We start from the raw sequence: 21,784 nt of genomic DNA, 5'->3' as shown, positions 1-21,784 counted from the left end.
TATTCATATTCATTTTTTCCTTCATTTTCTTAACCATTTGATCTATACATGAAGATTCATGAAATCCCTCATAGATGCAGTGAAATTCTAATCCTAGATTTGTGACAACATTGTATTGCAACAAGAGTGGTAGCTGTGGTTGCAGTGAATCACACCACATTTTCTTTTAAGAACTATGCCTCTTCAGTATTTAGAGGTCAGACAAAAGAGGGTATCATATTTCCTATCCATAATTATCTGATATAAAATTTCACTGTGTGGTTAATGCATTGAAGTTTCTGTAGATGTTAACATGGGGCAAAATTTCCAAATTTAGATGCGTAAAGTTTGGCACCTGATTTTCAGAGGTGCTGACGTCAAGAGGTGCTATGAGGGCTCAGAACATCACATCTGAAAATATGAATATCTCAAAACATATTTTGGTTGCTAAATAAGGATTTAGGGGACTAACTTTAGGCATCCAAGTTTGAAAATTTTGTCCATGTCTTTTAAGATAAAGGAATCTGATTCATTGTATTATGTATGGTAGATAAGATATCCTCTGTTGATTGACTAAGCTGAAGCCAGTGATATTACTTTGTTGATTAAAGTCACCCCGCTAGGTTTTCTGCATGTATTCCTTTCACTTTAAGGGATAGAAGAGAAAAGACGTCATATCTGGCTCTTTTCACTGAGCGGTATCTGTGATGCCTGCTTATAGCGAAGCCTCACATTCTGGATTGTCCCTGTGTGTTTTCAACAGTAAATTACATTGTAAATGAGGGGCAACTGAGCTGGGGCTCATACATGTTTTCTTGAGACCTGTGTCAGTGAAGAACTGAGTACATTTTGTTCTCATTTTTAACTCTTTTAAAAGTGTATTTTAAATTTTTGTGCAGAGATCAGTTTCTTGGTTGACTACAATATAAGTATTTTTTGCAGCCTGATCAGTGAGGGCACTTGTCATTCCCTCAGTTTAGTGACTTTTCTCCTCCAAATCACTCATGTTTTAATCAGATCACAACTGGTGGAAACCCTAAGCCCAGATTTAAAAGTGACTAATCTGCTTTGTCAGGGACCCATCACACATCATAGTACAATATTTGTATATTGTAGTTAGCGTCATTTCTTTTGACTGCCCTATGGGTTTGAAGCTTTTGTTAAATATATACTTTTCTCCTTTGATGTGGTTGTTTTTCCCCTCTGTGGGGCTGGTTGAGAAAGTACCAGCCCAAGCCCTTTCCAGAACAGAGCAGCTAATTTCATCCTCCAGACAAAAACAACTAAATGATCCACTACTCTGAGCACATGCAGCCCAAGTTGGCTTAACAACATCTTTCAGACATGTGAAAAATCCATATCCCTGAGCAGCATTGTTAAACCCAGTATAGATGGTGCTAGATCAATGGAAGAATTCTTCCATCAACCTAGTTATCACCTCTTGGGAAGGTGGTTTACCTACAGTGACTGGAGAACCCCTCCGGGTGTAGGTAGATAGTGCAGCGTTGCAGCTGTGCCACTGTAGCATTTCAAGTGTAGACAAGCCCCCTCAGGCTCTCCACCTAATTTGGTTTCTGTAGTATTGGAGGACTTTCCAGATAATGTAAATAAGTCACTCTATCTTTTTATCATTCTATCTTTCATCAATCTGTACATGAAATAGCTCAATTAGTTTTTAGGATTTAGGTTTTTAAGATATCCCTCGGGGGAAGGGTTTATGTGTGAGAGAAAACGTAAGAGAAAAGTAAAGTTAGAGAATGAGTGTTGCAATTAGTTAAAAAAAGTGGCTAAGTCTTGCAAGAGTGAGTTCAATAGTTTAGGTCTAGGCTCCAGTGTTCTGCCTTCTTTTGGTTGGTAGTTTTATTGGTCCAATGAAACCTAACTATCATGGTTTGGTCATGAGCATGGAGAGAAGCAATCTCTCAGATGTTCTTGAATGCTCTGAATATCAAGACAGATTTTTAACTGAACTTTAATCAATAGGGAGTCCATGTAAAATGGAGGACTAATGGCAACCTTTGTTGCTAAGCAAACAGGCTGTTGTGTTTTGCACCAGCTGGAGGTTTTTTCCAGGGCATGTGGTTTCATTCCTAGATATAAATGGCAATAAACAAGTCTGAAGGTCACCAAGATCAGATTTGTGTTTGATTAGACACAGCTCAATTTTCCAGCCAGTCGCAGATGGAAATGGGTGTTTTGTTGTTTTTGTTTTTAATTTGGGCATCTAATAGCACTGAGGAGTGCAAAAAGACCCCAAGGTTCTGGAGCAGTTTAACTGTCTGACAACAGATACTTTCGGGAGTGCAGGGGATGTTAGAGAGGAGGAAAGTTCTTCAAAGTTGTTCCCTCCTTCTACCAACATCTCCTCAGACTTGCCTAGATTCCCCTTTAGCCACCTGCTCTTATTCCAGGTGCTTATTTTGGCGAGGCTGTTTGAGTTTGATGTAAAGGAGATGTACTGCTGAGTGTCATCTGCCCCCTGTGGTCAAGTCACAGCCTAAATTATTTCACTAGCAGTGGGAGAGGACAGAGCCTTGAAGGGACTGCAAAATGCTTACAGTTGTAGATAGAGGAACAGATACTGATAGCAGAGCTCTGAGTTGTCTCTGGAAGAGAAGACTTGCGCTTTTTCAGGGTGTTTCCATTAACCCCTGCAATTTCTTGGAGACAGAAGAAAAGCATGTGGGCATCAGATCAGTGTTGCCAAGTCATGGGATTTTATCATGAGTCTTGGGATATTTGGTGTTTTTCTGAAAGGACCAAGCCCAAGATTCATATGATTACAAGATAATCTCAGCTTTCATTCAAAAACCGCATAAATTTCCAGACCTTGTGGCTGTAGACAAAAGCTTCACAACAGCAAACTTACAGGCTCAAAAACCCAAAGATTGAACATTGAAGTGGCAAAGTTTGCAGATGATTCAAAATTGTTTAAGATAGTTAAGTCCAAAGCTGATTGTGAAAAGTTACAGGGGGATCTTAGAAAACTGGGTTACGGGGCAACAGAATGGCAGATAAAATTCAGTATTGATAAATGCAAAGAAATGCACATTGGAAAAAAATAATTCCAACTACACATATCTAAAGAAGTGTTCTAAGTTAGCTATTACCACTCAAGAAAGAGATATTGGAGTCATCATGGATAGTACTCTGATAACTTCTGCTCAATGTGCAACAGCAATCAGAAAGGCCAACAGAATGTTAGAAACTATTAGAAAAGGGATAGAAAAGACAGAAAATATCATAATGCCACTATATAAATCTGTGGTGTGCCCACATCCTGAACACTATGTCCAGTTCTGGTCACCCCATTTCAAAAAGGATATATTGGAATTGGAAAAGGTTTGGAGAAGGGCAACAAAGAAGGTTATGGAATGACATCCATACAAGGAAAGACTAAAAAGACTGGGATTGTTCACTTTGGAAAGTAAATGAATATGGGAGGACATGATAGAGGTCTATAAAATCATAAATGGTGTGGAAAAAAATAAATAGAGAGGTGTTACTTAACCTTTCCCACAATACATAAACCAGGGTCTCCTGATGAAATTCATAGCAGCTTTAATACAAACAAGAGGAAATACTTTTCTCATAACATACAACTAACCTGTGGAACTCATGGCCATGGAGCATTGTGATGGCCAAAAGTGTAAGTGGGTTCAAAAAATAACTAGATAATTTCATGGAGGATAGGGCCATCAATGGCTATTAGCCAAGATGGTCAGAGATGTAACCCTATGCTCAGGTGACCCTAAACTTCTGACTGACAGAAGCCAGGAATGGCAGACAGGTGGATCTCTCCAAAATTGCTTTGTTCTGTACCCTCCCTCGGAAGCTCCAGTACTAGCCACTGTTGGAGACAGGCCAATGGGCTAAATGGACCACTGGTCTGACCCAACAGGGTAGTTTTTCTGTTCTTATGATTGTATTGGTAAGTTGAATGGTCTCTAGCACTAAGCAATGCTTCCTTTAGGATTCATCAGATTATTACATGTTTTAGGATTCACTTCCTCAAAGTGTGAGTTGACTGACAATCTCCCTCAATAAGGAGGTGTGTCCTAGGTATTTTCTACTCTTAAACCACCTAAGCCGGTTAGGAGTCAGAATTTCATGTAGTGGCCCTGATTACTGTCAGTGGTTCCATGACTACTATTAGTCCAAAGACTCTAAATTCTTGGGAAGGAGGGCACTGTATTTCTCCTCCTCCTCTTGGCTAATTTTTTGTGTCCATCCCAGATGCGGGCAATCTTTTGTTTGAAATATATTAATTTCTCATCATGTTCGTTGCTGTGTTCTGGGGTTGAGGAGGATTTACAAAGCAATTTGCATTGCAGAAAAGTTCTTTGGGTTGTAACTTTGCAGCCTTTATGGCAGAGGAGAGGTTAGCTGTCTTTGCTTCCTTCAGTTAAATTGCATAGCTCTATAACAACTTTGGAACTCTGAGCTCAAGGTATTCCTTCCTGCCAGTAAATTCTTGCTTGTAATTTTTATAGGTATTTAAATTGGTTGAAGTTATTCAATGAACATTACTTTCCATAAAAATGGCAAAATGAAGCTGCATGCCTTTGACAGTAATAACAATTACTTTCTGTGTACTCTGTGCGCCACTGTATGAACAATAAATAGAGATGATTAAAATGTTGTATTTCTGTGATAAAACAATTAAACGTCTTGTATGGCATAATACATCATTTTACTCTAAGGTGGAATGAAACTTAAACAGTTTCTACTGTGTAGGCCATATACAAAATGTTGCTTTTATAATAAAGTATGTGTGGTCACCTATTTTCAGTGGGTTGAATACAAACTGTCAGTGTTAATTTTGGGCTAACAAGTGATGTATATTTATACAATTTTAATTTTAAAAAAAATATTGTGTGGCTGAATTGTAATCGCTAACGTTCTCTTTTTATTTATAAGTGAATTTTTAAGATTGCTATTCCATTAGTTAAACAGCTTTGTTTTTCAAATCACAGTCTGACAGGTGATTATTTCATAATGTGCTCTAATTGCCCAGATTCCTTTTCTCAAAGGTTAAACAATGGCTTTATTTCAAAAGGATTTACTGAACCCATTGGTACATTTTTTCATCAGAAATGTCATAATAATTTGAGCTTGTGGCCCTCCTATCTAAGGGCAACATTACCAATGACCTGGCTGACTGTAACAGTCTGTAGGGTTGCTGATGTGCAAATTGATGAGATGTAGAAATTGTGATCTGGCTTCAAAGGACAATTATGTCTAATAACTTGCTTTTTAAGAAACCCAGGATGATACCATTGTAGGAGAGTCCACTACTAGACTTGGGAAATGATAATATGGATGCTACAAAAGTGCATAATTATATATTTACACAGTAGACCTTTAATTATTCTTTTTTGAGAGCTGTTCATTTACGTTGTCGATGCTCATCTTAATATAACTTTTTTTTAATTATCAAACCCTGCTTTCACAAGCAGAATCTGAATTTGACTATTATAGTGCACATCTATAAAAGTGGGATTTGTATCACTCTTCAGGTCTGTACTTTCTATGTTGACTAATGAATGAGCTCCACATAATGGCACTCAAAAATCCGTTGTTCTGAATGTATGATTTTAAAGCCACAAAAGCTGTAATGAGCCTGATTCTGCAAACACAGAATTTCCCTTGATTTTTATGGGAGTTCCACATGGAGTTCTGCACAAGAAGAGCCCAGACACTGTGAAACAGATAGCTAGTGTTTCTATCCAATTCTCACTGTTTTATCATGAGTCTCATGATATTTGGTGACTTGATACCTCAGCTTCTGAGTGCTGTGAATATGTGAATCTCCACTTTTTTTTTTTTTTTTAAAGTAAGACACTAGCTCTTTCGTTTGAGAAGAAAAGATTGAAAATGTGACCCGAGTGTACTCTAAATGCTCAGTAAATAGAGGGCAAATAAAAAAGAACCCCAAGTGTAATATATTTTCAATCCCATGATTTTTAAGCCATTCTCATGATCTTTGGGGGCCCGACTCATGATTTTTGCTTGCTTGGGGTTGGCAATATTATAGAGTATCCGTGGAACACACTTTCACTGGATAAGCCCTACTGCAGCGTAAAATGTTGCTTGTTGAAGCCCTACTGGAAATGAAAATTCCAAAGCAAAGTGCAACTCTGACAGTGGCTGGTGACTTGTTACTATCCAGAATGGTCTCCCAGCCTTTTCACAGCATGCTGCTCTTGCCGGGTGACATACCAAAAAGTTGTATTCATGTGCTCACAGTCTCCCATACGGTATGCTTTGTGAGATAGAATTGCAGAAACCTGATTCCACATTTAGCTTTTTCTTTCAAAAACAATAGAGAAGCTGAACTGGAAGCTGACAGAGTCCCTCTAACTCGTACCCCCCATACCTTCCCTTAGCAGGAAAAGGTTTGCCAATGTCAGCATTCATTTTCAGCCATGAAGCTTAGTTTCCTTGTTGTTTGTGTTCGTCAAGCTTTTAGCATTACTTAAACATCATTACTTGTAGTTGAATGCTAGACTGTAGTCAGCCATCCATTATGTTGCTGCTTAATCCAGGCCAAGTCTTAGGCGAACTCTGCCTGGTAACACCGTGCTGAATAAACTGTCTTCCTCGGTTTGTGATCTTTAGCATCAGAATCTACGTTAACCAATCTATGTTAACCAAACCAATATTAAGAATCTTCTTTATGTTCACTCCACCAGAGTCCTGTCATTCAGTATCATGAGGGATACTAAAAATGTCTACAGGGTTCACACCCATGTAGGAACTTTTCGTTGCAGACTGTAGAAGGATGCAGTTAAAGGTGCTGATCTATTCATTTCATATCAGTGCGTAGACAGTTGCTGGAACTTGTTTCCACAATGTGGTTCCTAGTCTGCTGTTGTTTTATCTACATATTCCTGAGAATCCAAGCACTTTGTCACTTATTATTTCTCCGTCTTTAAGGCTCACTCTTTGACTAACTGATTGGCAATTGGCTGAAATTCCTGTTTTCGAAGTTGTTGCTCTGAATGTAAATTGCCTATGTTTTGGAGCATTGCAGGAGTAATTCCCATTTAACCTCAAGAGTTTAGTCCCAAACAGAAAAGGACACTTAATTACCCACTCCCAAGCCCCATGGAAGAGGAGGTGACTTCAGTGTTTTGAAGATGTGGAAATGTAACATAGGGGCACTAATTTATAAATGAGATTTCAGAACAAGATCCACCTTCACTGGCAGTGACCCAATGCTACTGACAGCAAACAGGCCTATTTGAGTACAATACTCGGGAATTTCCAGGTAGTTGTCTCACTCCCATTTGGTATGGTATGCCTTCTTGTTTGCATTGTTTTTAAATATATAATAGTACATCAATCACAAATGTTGCTAGGTGCTTGCACATCATTTAGAAAAACATACAGTAATGGAGGGTCCAGCTGTTTCTCCGCATTCTCTGTGAATACAGATGTTATTTTTTCATGGCAATGGTGGCTAACCATGTCCATTGACCATCCTTCCCCCCAGGTTAAGAGGTTATATATACAATCTTTGGATTTAAAGCTGGCTTTTAGAAGGATGTCTGTCTGTTCACTAATAGTATCTCATAAACAGCTTTGCAAATCCTACTTGCCTTTTCTACTTGAATAACTTTGTTTGGATGACAGAGTAGAATATCATTATTATTTTTTCCATCACCATCTCCTTAGTAAGGGTGGAAGAGTAGATTTCATGCCTAGTCTCATAAATTTTCTGACGATTGTGCAAGGTTGCATGTAAATACTGAGCTTCAGAAGGAAGGAGAATGCAGAAAAGAGATGTGCTATAACTGAACCTCATACGTGGTGATACCATTGAATTATTATAGTATTCAACATGTTGTTCCATTTTGTAAATATGTGTTGAATTTTAAGGTGATTTTGTTGAGTATGGAATAAAATTAGTTTTTAAAAAAAATTCAAAGTGACTACATTTATCAGAAATTTGAGGGAAAATGTCCTTCCTCTGATATTGTCTATAAAAGGCAAACTTGCCACCCTTACCCCAGTCAGGATCTTACCATCAGTTGCAACACTCTTAGTCAAATACAGTCCTGTTCACCATTTAGGTTCATGGGACTGCTTGCAATAGTAAGCTGAATAGGATTTCACCCTTTGGTTGCTACAAGACACACGGAAAATCAGCATTGCAGAGATAACTATTGATAATGTATAAGGAAAATAATTATTGATAGAGATGTTGCAAGAGAGTTTGTGGTATATACGTCAACTGTAGATGGGACTGTGAAATGTGACTGCTATTATTGGTGGAACCATATTGAAAAGCAATGGGAAAAATCCAGTAAGTGTGTTGGATCTAGTTTATCCTTCTTTCTCCCACTAGTACTCTTCTGTGTGTGGTAGCTCATCTAAAAAAAATGTAGCGCCCTCCTTGTGGATCAGAAATATTGGAGAAAAAAGAATCCCCATCCTTCAGTTCTCATGTGAAAAATCTAACAAGCAAATAACCCCCATTGTAAGCAATGGGAATACCTTGTATTAATAAAGTTTTGCAGGATCAGGTCCTGAAATGTATAGTAACACATAAGATGTTCAATGAAATTGTAAAAATGAGCACTGATATATGAATGCTGGAATAAAGCTGATCAAAAGGATTAGATGACAAATATACAGCCTCGTTTCCTAGAACTATCACCTTGTTACTAGATTCACTATAAAAATATAGACTTCAAAATTATCTCACTTCTTTTTCATCTGATCTGTCATCAGTATTTGAAAATGGATTATAGGCATAGATTAATAAAAAGGAATTTTAAGGGCTGGGTAAAAGGAGGTTTTTATACATTCAGTGATTCTGGTAGATTTCAACTATATTAAAAAAATAGAATCCCATAATATTTCAAAATTTACAGTTACCAAAGGCAAAAGATAAAGAGGTTTTAAATAGAAATTTTTTTTCAGTTGTACAAAAATGTGTCAGTGCAAATGAGCACCAAAGAAGGTTTTATATTTTTACTGGCATTAAAATAAGAAATCCCCTCATGAAGAAATGGAAAAGAGATATAAGGTAAAAAAATTATACAGAAGATTGTAAACAGGTATGGAGAGTAGGTGTAAATCATGGGAAGAAAAGAGTCTCCTGCGTGAACATATTGGCGTAACCAAGGAGGACACATTAGTGCTGGAAAGGAACCCCTCAAACTGGAAAAAAAATGTGAGCTTTATTTACCTTTTATAGTATTAGTGAAAAATAAATAGCACTCTAGCACTCAACTAGGTTAGTTTTCCATTTACTGATAGCTGATAAATAGTGAATATTATTGTCCTGTTCCTCAGATGTGTTGAGATTGGTTTGTGCAACACCATGAGCAAAATCCAGCAGATCCAGCCCAGGGAGGAACCACACCAATGCAAGAGGGATCCTATATATGTGGTATACAAGATTCAGACAGGACACCATATACTATGTCGATTCTCAGTTGCAGTTTTGGCCCCTTGAAGCATTAGCAGCCAGCAGGTGCTCTAATTGACATTAGGGGATTGACCTTGCACACAGCAGCCCCTGGATTGCTGAAGTGCAATGGTGATCTTTATGCCACCTTAGCACATGCATACACACACCCATGCACACACTGATCCACAATATATGCAATACTTGATTCAGACCCCAGAAACTTGCCCTATGTGTTTAGTAAGACCCAGATTGTCACAATTCTGTATACATGTCAATACATGGAAAATTTGTGCAAGTAGTTACAGTAATTGTAATGAGAGATTGCATCCCCACACATGCACATAAATGACCTGTTAAATTAATAATTGGAGAATTGGATGCTAATCATTATTGATTTGTATCTGAATTTCCTTTATTTATATATTATTTGTAATTATTTGTCTGGATATGTATTTTAGTTCAGTAAAAAGCTGAAAAAATTGACAGGCAATGGAATAAAATAAATATGGAAGCTGAACTCCAAGAATATTATACATGTGCAGTTTCCCATATTTTCCTAAAATTTCATTATCTTTATATGCAGTGATTTTATTTAAACCTTGACATCCTCTTACATAAAATATAACCACTCTGAATTAGTCCACAGAGTTACATAATTTGCACCAAAAAATGCATACATTATTATGTATTGCTGGAAGAGTGTAGGGTAAAATTCTGGCCCCAAAAAAGCCAGTGGGAGTTTTGGCACTGACTTCAGTGGGCCAGGATTTCACCTATAGTTTTTAAGCATTTTGAATAGAAAAAATTCATCCTACATGGGTACCTGATCTGTGACTTCTCAAAGTAATTTTTCTCCCCTGTTTTAAGAAAGGCTAGTACTGTATCTAATATATGGTCCCATTAGACAGTAGGCTTATTTCCTAGCATTATTAAAGTATACAATGAGCATTATTGCCCATTAGTTCAGACTCTTAATATAAAAATAAAGTAAAGGAACATGCAATGGTTACCTGCCAGGGCCTTAACAGTTATTCTAAAGGCTTGTACAGAGCGCCACATTTTGAACAGTTACAGGACCCGACTTCTGATATTTCTTATGGAATATAGCTAATAAAACACTGTCACCTAAGCCATGAAGATAGGTAAACTCCTGAAGCAATCTTTTCTTCAGATTGCTTCAGAAACCTTTATTTGTTCAGTTCTGGCTGTGGCTTTTGTTAATGAGCTGATAACTGCATGGCTGATGGGGAGATACCTTTAAATGAGACTAAAGCAACAAACTTGGCATAAGGATTACTATAGTAGAGGTTAATATAACTGAGCTCTTAATTTTTCCCTCCAGGCTATCTTCTCTGCCTCCTTTGTAAATCACCATCATCCTCCCAGTGAGCCAGGCCCATATTCTACATGTCATCTTTGATTGAGCCCTCTCTCTTGATGTGCACATTCATGCCATTTCTAAATATTTCTGCTTCTTCCTACACAAGAAGACCTTTTCTCTGTCCATTCAGCTAAAATTCTTGTCCAGGCCCTCATCATCTTGCATCTTGACTACTAAAATTTCCTCCTGCCTGCCCTTGACATAGGCTATCATATCCCCAGTCCACTTGATTAAAAAAAAACCCAGCTGTTGTTGTTAATCTGGTTAACTCATTGCTCTGAGTACATCACCTCCCCAGCTTCATGTCTTCACTGCTTCTCCGGTCTCCATTGCATCAGTCACAAGACACGTCTCTTTACATTTAAGACCATTCAGAGTTTAACCGTGCTCTGCCTCTTGACCCTAATACATCTTCCACATCCACTCTGCCAGTGGTGCCAGACTCCAGTGCCCATTGGTCCAATTTTTCCTCAGTCACTTTTGTGCTTTCTCCCAATGCCAACCCCTATGTCTAGGTGGGGCTCCCCCTTAAACTCCATTAAACCACTAAATTATCCTCCTTCAAGTCCATCCTTAAAACTCATCCTTTTCATGGTGAGTGAGCAGTGAGTGTGCCATATTGTTTATGCTAAATAAGATTATTTTATTGTTATATTATCATCCTTTTGGGGAGGCGGAGTTCGGGTTTGGTTCTGGTAGCACCTCCTAGCATTACTCTGGGTTATGTCACCCAGTTGCAGGAATCACTGGCCGGGGATAGGGGAAACTGGGTCCTCCCTGCTTTACCAGGTTCCAACCCTGGACCCAGTAAATAGTAGTTCAGAATGTGCGGCCTAGATGGGCAAGCATCCCTACGCCTGCTCCCTGGGCCGCATTCTACCACAGCTTCTGTTCCGCTGTGGGCATCACTGGTTTGCCTCTGGGTCCCTACTGGAGTCTTTCTGTCCGTGCTCCAAAGGGTCACCTCTTGTCATTGTTGACCTCTGTGATTAAAAGGCCTGTGGCAGCTTAGCAGTGAAGCCTGGGCCTAGCCACATGGGGCTTCATCGGCTTCTTGGCAGGAGCCTGGAACACACAACTTCTCTCCTGACTGAGCTGAGCTGCCCCCTTTTGAGCTCCTTGTCCACTGTGAGCAGTGCAGCTGGGCAGGGTTTTCTGGTCCCAGAGCTGCTCTTTAACCCTTTCTTTAGCAGTGTGGGGTTTGTAAACTCCATCAACATCCCCATTTGCTTTGTCCACCTGTTGTCTCATCAAAACTGTATGCCAAGAACGTAAGCTATTTGTCATTGATACTGTCAATAATTGATATATATGTACAACTCTTAAAGGCACCTTGATCTCTGATTGGGGCCTCTAGATTCTAAACATGCAAACAACAAAAACAGCAATAATAATAGTAATGATAATAATATAATGTAATATAAGCAGTGGACAATATATGTATTCTTCTGTCCATCCAACTATATTATTTGTGTATGTAAATATGTATATTTGTATATTAGAGGCAACGTAGGTAAGGTAATATCTTTTATTAGACCAACTTATATTGGTGAAAGAGAGACGCTTTCGAGCTTACGGAGAGCTCTTCTTCAGGTGTGAGTATATGAAGCCCATTAGCGAGTCAGTGTTATAAATCTCCCTCTATGCCTGTCTGCAGAGGATATGGGTCCAAGATGATGAAATGGTGAGGAAGAGGACACAAGCATGGAACACTGAGTGGCATGACACTATGCTAATCTGGTTTTGGGATGTCTGCTCTCTGTAAGCAAGAGCGATAGATAAGGAAAAAGAGTGAAACAATGGTCCAGTTAGAACACTCGCCTGGGACTCAGGAGACCAGGGTTCAATTTTCTGCTCCACCACAGATTTCCTGTGTGATCTTGGACAAGCACTTGATCTCTCTATGCCTCAGTTCCCCATCACTACTTCATGAGTATGTTTTGAGGATAAATACATTAAAAAGATTGTTAGGCACTCAGATAATGTGGCAGTGGGGCCATATCTGATAGGTAGGAAACTAGAACAGCATGGGGATGTGAATGACGGAGACCCTAAAATTGCAAAAAATACAGCAATGGTTTCATAAAAAAAGATGTAGGTGGTTTTGAATTTCCATTTTTTTATTCGAGGGATCTATTTTCAATAATCTAGCAAATTGATTTTGCCTTTGCAAAATTTAGGGGGGCAAAGTTATGTCTGGATAAATTGTGGAAATTGAGTGGTGGAAATGCAGGATATGACAATGCAAGTCATGTTGTATCCCTCTAATGTTCATTTTTAGGCATTATTTGGGTTTTTTAATAAGGGGGAAATTCTTGTAAAGAAAGTAATGTTGATTTTGGATGTTAGCTTGATTCAGTTAAAACTCATTTGCTGTCTGTTTTAATAGTAGTGTGTTTTAAACTATATATATATGCATTTGTATGTCAGGTGAATACTGTGAATTATTTTTATATATAATATGTACACATACACGAGGCAGCATGAATGATGTATGTATAGATGTTCTCAGCATATACATCACACATGCATGTGCATGTTTTTTGTGTACTGTATTAACAAAACATAGAAACTATCTTTAAAGAACTTCTAGCTCATGATAATTTTCCTGTCAGTGGTAATTATATGCTTTAAGTAACTTCTTTTTGGATTCATTTAGCAGCAGCAACAGAAGAACCAGAGGTGATTCCAGACCCAGCCAAGCAGACAGATCGAGTAGTGAAAATAGCAGGAATAAGTGCTGGAATTCTGGTATTCATCCTCCTCCTCCTAGTTGTCATATTAATTGTCAAAAAAAGGTAAGAATATTACATTTTTCTATCTCCTTCTGTTCCTTCTATATTAAATAATCCAAGAACATTCTTTCACAGAGCATTTCAGGGAAAGACAGTTGTCAGGACCAGTAACTGAATAAAATACATGCTCAGCATTTGAGTGCATTCTTATTTTCTCTTATTAGTGCACTGTTTTTATACTGAATCTTGAGATATATGTATATAAAATGAGGATTGCTGTAGTTTTGGGATCTAGAATCTACACATTTTTTTGTTATTCATTTCCAAGTCGTTTTAAATTTAAAGTTATAAAAGTATACAGGAGAGTGCATTTAAAAAAAAATTATTTATTTGCTTTACCTTCCATGTTGTAAACTTTATAGAGATTTGATTCCATATGCAGTCCTTATGAATCCTTTGTTGTTATAAATTGTCTGACTTTTCTTGCAAAATATTTTAAATATATTTGGCTCCATTCTTGTAAATCTGGAAAGTAATATTTATTTTAAAAATCACATTATACTCTAGTGAGTTCTTATTGCATGAATTTATTTTTAAAAATGTATTAATGTGAATGAAATTCTGGGGGGTTGAGTACTTTTTGTAGCTAGAAAATAAGCAATAGTGCCATCTTCTGGAATTAAAAAATAACTCTACATAAAAGGCTAATTTCATTTACAATGTACTATTTGTGCGTTTTAAAAATATGCTTAATTTTTCAGTACTTTCAGATCTTAACCTCGCATAAAATTTCATAATCTAGTTCTATAAATTCTTAGTCAGAACATCTTAACTATTAATAAAAACTGAGTCCTTCATTCCCTCATTTTTGCCTGTAACTTATTCCTTCACCCTTGATCCCTTTCAGAATGCACAAATCAGTATGTCCTGCCTAGAATGAGATCTTTTTCTTTCAGTGGTTTGTGCATTGCAATCTTTTTTTCTTTTCCTAGTTCTTAACAAAGGATATATTTATAAATGATGCATATGTTAAACTGCAATGAATTTTTTTGTTGTTTTTTAAAAAGGAGAAAAATATTAAAATTGTACCTAAGATCATATTATTATGTTATAATGAATGGTTTCCATTAGATTTTTTTTTAATTTATTGCCTCTTTACAATTACCCCTGGAGATATATAACTTGGAGAAGAAACATCTGCATTAGAAACATTAGGTATGCTTATAGTGTTCTGTGTTAGTTAGCTATATATGTGATTTTCCCAACAGTGCTTTTCCTTCTCTCTGTTGTCTAACTCTGTGGTTGAGAATTATATGCATATACAAAAGACAAAGTCATAATATTTTTAAAAGACATAAAATCTTACTATTTTCTATATTTACACAAACTGTGAAGAGCAATATATAGATTTTTCAACTTTCAGCAAGGATTTTGCTTGATCTATTTTGAAAGATATATCGCTGGGACATATCTTTCCACCATGGTCCCCTCATATTTGATACAAGATTGTATGTGACTGGCTCCCCATTATAGATTGCCAGTGACTGCCAAATGGGTTTGGCTAATCTTGTGGGTAAGAACTGCATACAACTTAAAGGAGTGTGTGAATACATTCATTAGCAGATGTGTTCATTCTTACATTCAGACCTTTCCAAACTCTTGCTTTCACTAGTTTTTAAAGGAAGCTTTAACGCCTAATGTATTAAATTGCTTGATGAAGATAAATTAATAGTGTCAGTAAAATAATATTTTAAAACTTTCTCTCTGTATGAAACCCTGAAAGCAGTAATATGTTAGAAGTTATATTTGAGCATCTGTCTAAAAATGCATAACACATTTAAACTCCTGTGACATTCTGTATTCAAAATAGGTGGGAAAATTAACCTATTTAATGAACCTTTAATGTTTGGTCATTTTTCATGATGATAGTTTAATTGGTCATCTACTGAATATATAATAAGTCTCAGTTTTTTCCACCTCAGGAAAAGTGGACAATTTTTTAGATCAACCCTTAGTCAAGGTCACTTACAACAAATATATAAAACATTAAGAGAACATACCTAAATTAATTCAATCCCTCTAGTGACTAAGAGCAATTTGTATAATAAATCTATGAACAGATAGAACATCCCTTTTCTCTCTGTCACACACACACTCTCTCTCTCTCTCTCTCTCCAGTTAGGGATAAAAATTTGATAAGTTACATATCAGCATACATATCCAATGATTCCATAATGTAGTATCCCTTTTGATATCGGAGATTGATTATAACCTGTTTATAGAAAAATCAACAAAACAATGAGTTTACTCATTCCCATGGGTTTAATAAGTCTCATGCTGAAATAGATCTCTAAATTTGATTAAATGCGGCTTTATCAGTTATTGAAGAAAAAAACTTGAGTGGTAAGCAGTTCTGTTCATGATTTCACAAGTCTGAGAGATGTTTTATGCTTTGCCTGATCATTTTGTACAAATTGGTTCAAGTTCAACTGGATGAAACTTTATTGGCTTTTACAAAGTTTTACAAAGTAATCAAGCTGACTAAGAAAAGGGATACTGCATCTTTCAAATAGCAATGCTATTTTTTTTAATCGTTGGACTATTTCCAAATGTACTTCATTTCCTTCCATTTGTTTATCTTCCATATTTTTAAATGATTAGCATGCATACATCCACATTTCTGGCTGTAAGATTTAAAAATATAAAATATATATTTGGGTTCCACAAATGTGTGTATGTATATATAGGTATCAGGATATACATACATCTACTGTAAAAATGTGTATTGTGTATGGTATGTGTGCACACATATATGTACATACAGTATGTTTACAAGCATATATGTACATCTGTGTACCAGTAAAGACTTTAAAATGTCTTCATGGAATTTAGTGGTTTTCTGACCAAATGTATTAATACAATCTTTAGTATTTGTAACTGAAAAGTAAAAAGCATATTTAGTGCACAGGCTTTGTACTCAGCTATTCCATTTGTCATGACACTTAGATAGTAATTGATCATCATACTATGCTAAACTTCATATTGAAAATACATAATCCATTTAATTTTCCATTTTTTGGCAATAGATGAAGTGTCAGCATGAAATTTTTCTCAAGTGATCTCTTTCTAAAAAGCAAATCATTTTTATATGCTAGTGTATTTTTTTAATTGCATGGCAAAGTAAAGCTAGTCAGTGCATGAGCAAGTAGAAATGCTAACCAAAGAAACATGAATTTTTCAATTTTTTTTAAACGCACATTTCTCTGCTTTGTTCAATGTGACGGAGTCACGCTTTTCATTCACCATTGCTTCTCTTTTTCCACTGTCTGTGATTTGCTTGCCAGGAGGAGCTACTATTCTTACTCCTACTATCTGTAAGTAGAAAATGGGTGACTTACTACTTTACATGTTTTAAAGATGCAGTATCCCTTTTAAAAAAAAGAAAAAATACAGTCTTTATAATTTTACTAAATTTCGATTATTGTTACATTTCCTTGGTCTTAGGGGGTCTAAAGGTTCCCTTGTGGTTTTCCTATTTTACCTTGGTTTTTTTTTTAAAGGGATATTGTATTTATAACTGTGTATTGAGATTTTACTTTTTGCCTACTATTTTTTCCATAATTATCATTTCAGTTGGTATAGTCACATTTTTATTTGCATTCTAAATCAAACTTACACATCATACTAAAAAGTGTCTTGTGTAGTAGCTATCCCATAGGGAACCATGGTTGTGAATTACTATTTTTTGTTTTTATTTAATACAAATAAGTCAATGTAGAAAAAAGTACATTTGCAGCTGATCTTGCATAACACCTGTATTATGCAAATCAGATGTAGATATCAAACATCTGTAAATAGGCTCTTGCATGCTGTCTGGAGGGCAGAATGTTTGCACTGGTGGGAGCAACAACGGGGATTTTTTTTTTTTTACAAAAATGTCTATTGTATACAAGGTCTTTATTGCTCATAGGGCAATCTGCATCTTCAAGTAAAAGTATTATTTTATACTATATAGAAGAAACTGCTTCATTGTAGCAGAATTACATTTTTTTTCTCTCAACCAAATGAATTTTTGTAAGATGTGTAATGATGTAGGCATTGATTGCGCAAAGTGCTTAAGCATGTGCTTAAGTGTAAGGATGTGCATAAGTCCCATTGATTTCAAAGGGACTAAAAAGCATGTGCTCCAATGTGTTGCTCAGTTGGTGCCTGGTATGGGATGCCCCTCCACATTTTTGTTTTGAAGAGGTTATATACTTGACTTCTTTAAATAAAGTGAAAAAGCTAAACAAGCTGTTGTAAACTAACACTGCCATTCTCTACTTTATTGTGATGAATTGTAATTTCCTTGTTGAATAAGAATTGCTTCAGACAAAGATAATTAACTGCATAGTTCCATACTATGATAGAGCACTTTTTCTCTCTAGCACCCACTGAAACACCCACCTGCTTGGGTTTATGCATTAGGATCCTTTGATAGATAATGAAAATCATTTACACATCTGTCAGCTCAAGTACTTGCATAATAAATTGCTTAACTATCCTGAACCACAGATTGCATATATGCCTTTAGTCGGAGCTACAGGGAGTCAATAGCTGTTGAACAGCAAAAGTGGCCATATCCGTGGCCATCTACAGATTGCAGTACTAGAACACAATGGGCCTTTTTTGAGGAAGTTGACGCAGAGCAGAAGAATTAGTAGTAAACTACTGTTATACATTAATAAATTGTAAAGCTTTTCAGTGGCTGCAGGTTTATGTAGCATAGCTAGCAAATTTTGTTGCAGAGTGGTGCTTCAAAAGGGGGTTTAGTGGAGCTGAGAGATTAGATTTAATAACCTTTTTTGTTCCTTTCCAGAGGTGGCCTTCAAACTAGGAGCCTTCCAAATGAGAGCTTTAATGTATGGAAAATATCTGAAAGGCTTCACTTTTAGAAAAGTTGAGTTTGAACTAGAAATTCCTGTTTCATGAAAGCTTTGACAGAATTAGGGAGCAATAATAAATCTGGAGCATTTTCAGTTTGAGGCCGTCTATCTTTACAAATTTAAAGATTTATTCAGCTGGAGAATTGCATAAACAAACTTTGCTAATTACTCTAAACATACCTGTCTGAAGAAAAAACATATATCATAAAGTGTTTTAAAGAGACACCAAAAAATGTATTATTCACCAATAGAATAATGTGAACACATTTATTCTTGGTCATCAGAATTCTCATTTTGACCCGTGGGACTTTAGTTAAAGAGTAATAGTCTGAGAAGAACTTTGAGACTTCCTTAACAGATTGATGGTTGTTAGGATGAAACTGTCAAGGAGAGGAAAGATTTAGATCAATCTAAGAATCTTCCTTGCTTTATTATGTACTTGGAGACCAGTTCTCAGGTCTGCTCTGCCTTGTCTATCTTCAACACTTCTTGGTGTGCCTTAAAAGCTGAATCAAGTTTGTGAAACCTGAAAAACAGACCTCAAAGGAATTACCGCTTAGCGGAGGGACAGCCCCACTTCCTATTCCTGGACACCAGCATAGATCACTTCCCCATTCTGGTCTGTCGTAAATCCTAGCACATACCAAGCTGATGGAATACATAATCTACAGTAATGTTCTCCTCACCATCCTCTCCTATGTAGCTGCAGAATATTGAAATTTTACCACCAAAACTAAAAGGCTCCACAGACATTTTATCCAGTGATAAATAAGATAGCTGCAAACTGTAAAAGCATTTAACACTATGTTAATAACATTGTTTTTCCATAGAAAAAGGTCATGAAATTAAACTGCTTTTTAGAAATGAGATTTTTTTTTTTTTTGCTGCGCTGATTACCTATTTTCTATATGGTGGTTGTGGTTCATCCAAGAAGACCATGCCAGATAATTAACTTTAGCCATACTGCTTTGAGTTGTAGCTGTTACTACAATATCAATTTTGAGAATTTTATAATATTCATTAATGTAATAAAATGTATGTAGATCATTCATATAGAACTAAAAGACACATTATGTAATACCTTGCACATTTAAGATTTTAAATAGTCTTAAAATCAGCTCTAACTTCATAGAATCATAGAATATTAGAGTTGGAAGGGACCTCAGGAGGTCATCTAGTCCAACCCCCTGCTCAAAGCAGGACTAACCTCAGCTATATCATCCCAACCAGGGCTTTGTCAAGCCTCAGCTTAAAAACCTCTAAGGATGGAGATTCCACCACCTCCCTAGGTAACCTATTCCAGTGCTTCACCACCCTCCTAGTAAAAAACTTTTTCCTAATGTCCAACCTAGACCTCCCGCCCTGCAACTTGAGACCATTGCTCCTTGTTCTGTCATCTGCCACCACCGAGAACAGCCTAGCCCCATCCTCCCTGGAACCCCCTTTCAGGTAGTTAAAGGCCGCTATCAAATCCCCCCTCACTCTTCTCTTTTGCAGACTAAACAAGCCCAGTTCCCTCAGCCTCTCCTCATAAGTCCTGTGCTCCAGTCCCCTAATCATTTTTGTTGCCCTCCACTGGACTCTCTCCAACTTCTCCACATCCTTTTTGTAGTGGGGGGCCCAAAACTGGACACAATATTCTAAATGCGGCCTTACCAATGCCAAATAGAGGGGAATAATCACTTCCCGCGATCTGCTGGCAATGCCCCTCCCAATGCAGCCCAATATGCTATTAGCCTTCTTGACAACCAGGGCACACTGCTGACTCATATCCAGCTTTTTATCCACCGTTACCCCCAGGTCCCTTTCTGCAGAGCTGCTGCCCAGTTCGTCGGTCCCCAGTCTATAGCTGTGCATGGGATTCTTCCTTCCTAAGTGGAGGACTCTGCACTTATCTTTGTTGAACCTCCAAGGGCAATGAGTCACTTGCAGTGCAACATTCATAAGGAGACTTTCTTGAACTATTTCCTCAATGTGCAATTCAGGGGCAGTGTCCAATTTTGATTTTAGCTATACAGTTCAGGTTGCTATGTCCTTTGCATGTGATACATTCACAGTATGAGGTTGCTAATTCAAAAAATCTAGTGTTCTAAAGTGTCATAGAATTACAGATTGTTTCTGAACAAGAAAGTTAGCATCAGGAAAGATGAGGAAGTATGATACTATTTAGCATTTTGTATCTAAATTGAAGGAGCATCTCCTAACATAAAAAATAATATTAATCTGCCTTGAATAATTAAATTAAGCTGTGTTTTTGGATTTCTTGGCTAATAAAGTAATTTAAGTGGTAAAATGGTTTCTCCCGAATAGGAAAAACAGGGAAATGAATTATCCAGTTATAAAATCAAAATGGTTGATAAATGGGGATGGTTGATAAAATTGCATGTACAGGTGCTACTTCTTTGTTGCTTTGGTTAAAATGTAACTACAGTCTCTAATTTGTTTATATTAGTATAATTACTCTTTGGAAAAAATAGCACTAGGTAGGAAAGTAAGAATTTGCATATTAACATATTTATGTGGCATAAATATATATATTCTCTCTTTCTCTCTCTCATATAGCAGGAAATATAATTGTGGCTATGCATTTTGGAACATCAGCCAGTGCTTATTGCTACCAAGCCTCAGTCACATACACCATCATTAATTACTATTGTGGGTGTTAATGTTTCATCAAATATTAAGGTGTTTTGTTTGTTTGTTTTTTCTTGGCTGGGCAGCAAACTTGCTAAGAAACGCAAGGATGCCATGGGGAACACCAGACAAGAAATGACACATATGGTGAATGCGATGGATAGGAGCTACGCTGATCAGAGCACCCTTCATGCCGAGGATCCCCTCTCAATCACATTTATGGACTCTCATAACTTCAGTCCCAGATGTAAGTACAAACAGTGATAGATCCTATTGATCATAATTGGTTACAAGGGAATAGGGATGATATTTTGCTTTTCAGGATCATTGTATGTAGGACCATGCTATCGTACAAATGTAGATTTCAGTAGAAGATAAGAGAAATAAAAGTGTTTAGAAAGGAATGCTTATGTATAATGGATTGTGTATGTTTTTGTCCCCAGGAGCTTGTCATGTTCTTTGATATACTTGCAATTAGTTATAGTTAATACTGGTTAGTACACCTTCTAAAGCTAATTCTGTGTTTTTAAAGCACCTTTTTAAATTGCATTCCAAAATATTCTTTTACTAGACAAGGGTATACCAAAATATTAAATAATTACTATTTTGCACAATGTGTGTAACCATAATTAATTGGCTTCTTTTTAACGTGAGCCCAATTATATTTCTCCCTTTTGGAGATGAGGAGGTTGCAACAGAAGGGAAC

General features: G+C 36.8%; 1 protein-coding gene across 6 annotated transcripts in view; it reads left to right on the top strand.

Moving 5' to 3' along the window:
* Positions 1-21,784, top strand: part of PTPRK (protein tyrosine phosphatase receptor type K) — a 546,210-nt gene that overhangs the window by 493,386 nt on the left and 31,040 nt on the right. For 4 of the 6 annotated variants that reach the window (XM_067546723.1, XM_067546721.1, XM_067546725.1 and 1 more), the window contains 2 exons: positions 13,444-13,582; positions 21,165-21,325. In XM_067546723.1, coding sequence (XP_067402824.1) covers positions 13,444-13,582; positions 21,165-21,325 — 300 coding nt within the window. The remainder of the gene's footprint in view (positions 1-13,443; positions 13,583-21,164; positions 21,326-21,784) is intronic. The other 2 variants (XM_067546724.1, XM_067546722.1) reach the window with 1 other exon arrangement.

This window comes from Emydura macquarii, unplaced genomic scaffold (genome assembly GCF_026122565.2).
Source record: "Emydura macquarii macquarii isolate MOO-44397 ecotype Brisbane River unplaced genomic scaffold, CSIRO-AGI_Emac_v2 contig_1146, whole genome shotgun sequence".
In the NCBI taxonomy this organism is placed as follows: Eukaryota; Metazoa; Chordata; order Testudines; family Chelidae; genus Emydura; species Emydura macquarii.
Note: the sequence above shows the minus strand (reverse complement) of the source record. Positions and strands in the feature narration are given on the sequence as shown.